This window comes from Haliaeetus leucocephalus, unplaced genomic scaffold, assembly GCF_000737465.1.
Source record: "Haliaeetus leucocephalus isolate CR32 unplaced genomic scaffold, Haliaeetus_leucocephalus-4.0 Scaffold339, whole genome shotgun sequence".
Lineage (NCBI taxonomy): Eukaryota > Metazoa > Chordata > Aves > Accipitriformes > Accipitridae > Haliaeetus > Haliaeetus leucocephalus.
The window spans coordinates 5935604-5937120 of record NW_010972775.1 but is presented as its reverse complement, the minus strand read 5'-3'; the positions used below and the strand labels follow the sequence as shown (position 1 = coordinate 5937120).

The 1517-nt window shown below is 67.4% G+C and overlaps 2 protein-coding genes across 2 annotated transcripts in view; one reads left to right on the top strand and one right to left on the bottom strand.

The window, feature by feature from the left end:
• The window catches only part of GCNT3 (glucosaminyl (N-acetyl) transferase 3, mucin type), a 54393-nt gene extending 53127 nt beyond the window's left edge, over positions 1–1266 (top strand). The window contains exon 5 of the mRNA XM_010572263.1: positions 18–1266. Within this exon, the coding sequence (XP_010570565.1) occupies positions 18–1266 (1249 nt within the window). The remainder of the gene's footprint in view (positions 1–17) is intronic.
• Positions 1–1517, bottom strand: part of MTMR10 (myotubularin related protein 10) — a 536484-nt gene that overhangs the window by 463989 nt on the left and 70978 nt on the right. The gene's annotated exons all lie outside the window — the stretch shown is intronic.

Below are 1517 nucleotides of genomic sequence, written 5' to 3'. Positions count from 1 at the left end.
TGCGCGGTGCTGCTCAGCTCCCTGCTGCTGGCCGCCGCCGTGGCGCTGCGCAGCGCCACCCGGCCCTGCCCCGCCGCCCACCCGGACGCCGCCGCCCACCCCCGCTGCCGCGAGCGCCTCTACCAGGCGCTGGAGCTCTCCCCCGGCAGGAGGATCAACTGCTCGGGGATCGTCCGCGGCGATGAGAAAGCCATCCGGGAGGCCCAGCTCAGCAACCTGGAGGTTGCGAACAGAAGGGCTTCCCTGACGCCCGGCGAGTACCTGAACATGACTAAGGACTGCAGCAACTTCAAGGAGACCCGGCGATTCATCGAGTTCCCGCTGAGCCAGGAGGAGGCGGAGTTCCCCATCGCCTACTCCATGGTCATCCACAACAAAATCGACATGTTTGAGCGGCTCCTGCGCTCCCTCTACGCCCCCCAGAACGTCTACTGCGTCCACATTGACAGCAAGTCCCCGGCCGCCTTCCAAGAGGCCGTGCGGGCCATCGCAGCCTGCTTCCGCAACGTCTTTGTGGCGAGCCGCTTGGAAGAGGTGGTGTATGCCTCCTGGTCCCGGCTGCAGGCTGACCTCAACTGCATGCAGGACCTGCTGCGGAGCCCCATGCCGTGGCGCTACGTCCTCAACACCTGCGGCACTGATTTCCCCATCAAGACCAACATCGAGATCGTCCGTGCCCTGAAGGTGCTGCAGGGGCAGAACAGCATGGAGTCGGAGAAGGCCTCGGGCCCCAAGCAGGAGCGCTGGCGGTACCACCACGAAGTGGGGAAGTTCATCTTCCGGACAGCCACAGAGAAACCGCCGCCACCGCACAACTATCCCATGTTCACGGGCAACGCGTACATTGTGGTCACACGGGCCTTCGTGCAGTACATCTTTGAGAACCCCACGGCGCAGCAGTTCCTCGAGTGGGCCAAGGACACCTACAGCCCCGACGAACACGTCTGGGCCACCCTCAACCGCATGCCCGGCGTGCCGGGCGCCATGCCCCAGAATGACAAGTTCCAGCTCTCGGACATGAACGCCCTGCCCCGCCTGGTCAAGTGGCAGTACCTGGAGGGCGACACCAGCAAGGGCGCGCCCTACCCGCCCTGCGCCGGCCAGCACCAGCGCGCCGTCTGCATCTACGGGGCGGGCGACGTGCCCTGGCTGCTCCAGCAGCACCACCTCTTGGCCAACAAGTTCGACCCCCTCGTGGACAACGCCGCCATCCAGTGTCTCGAGGAGCACCTGCGCCACAAGGCCCTCTACGGCCGGGGGCTCTGAGGGGAAGCCGCGGAGACCCTCGCCAGCACCTGCCTCCTCCCGTAGGCGAGTCGCAGCCGGCAGCGCCTCAGGGACGGCGGGAGACCCCTGTCGTGAGGAGGGATGCGCGCCTCCGCGTTACCCGCGCCGGCGGAGCAATCTTTCCGCGCGGCGGGAGGGCGCGGGCGCCTGGGCGGTCCCCTGAGGAGAAGTCGGCCGCTCGGAGCCGGCGGGCGCGCGAGGTAGCTAACGGTCGGAAGAGCTGCGCTGCG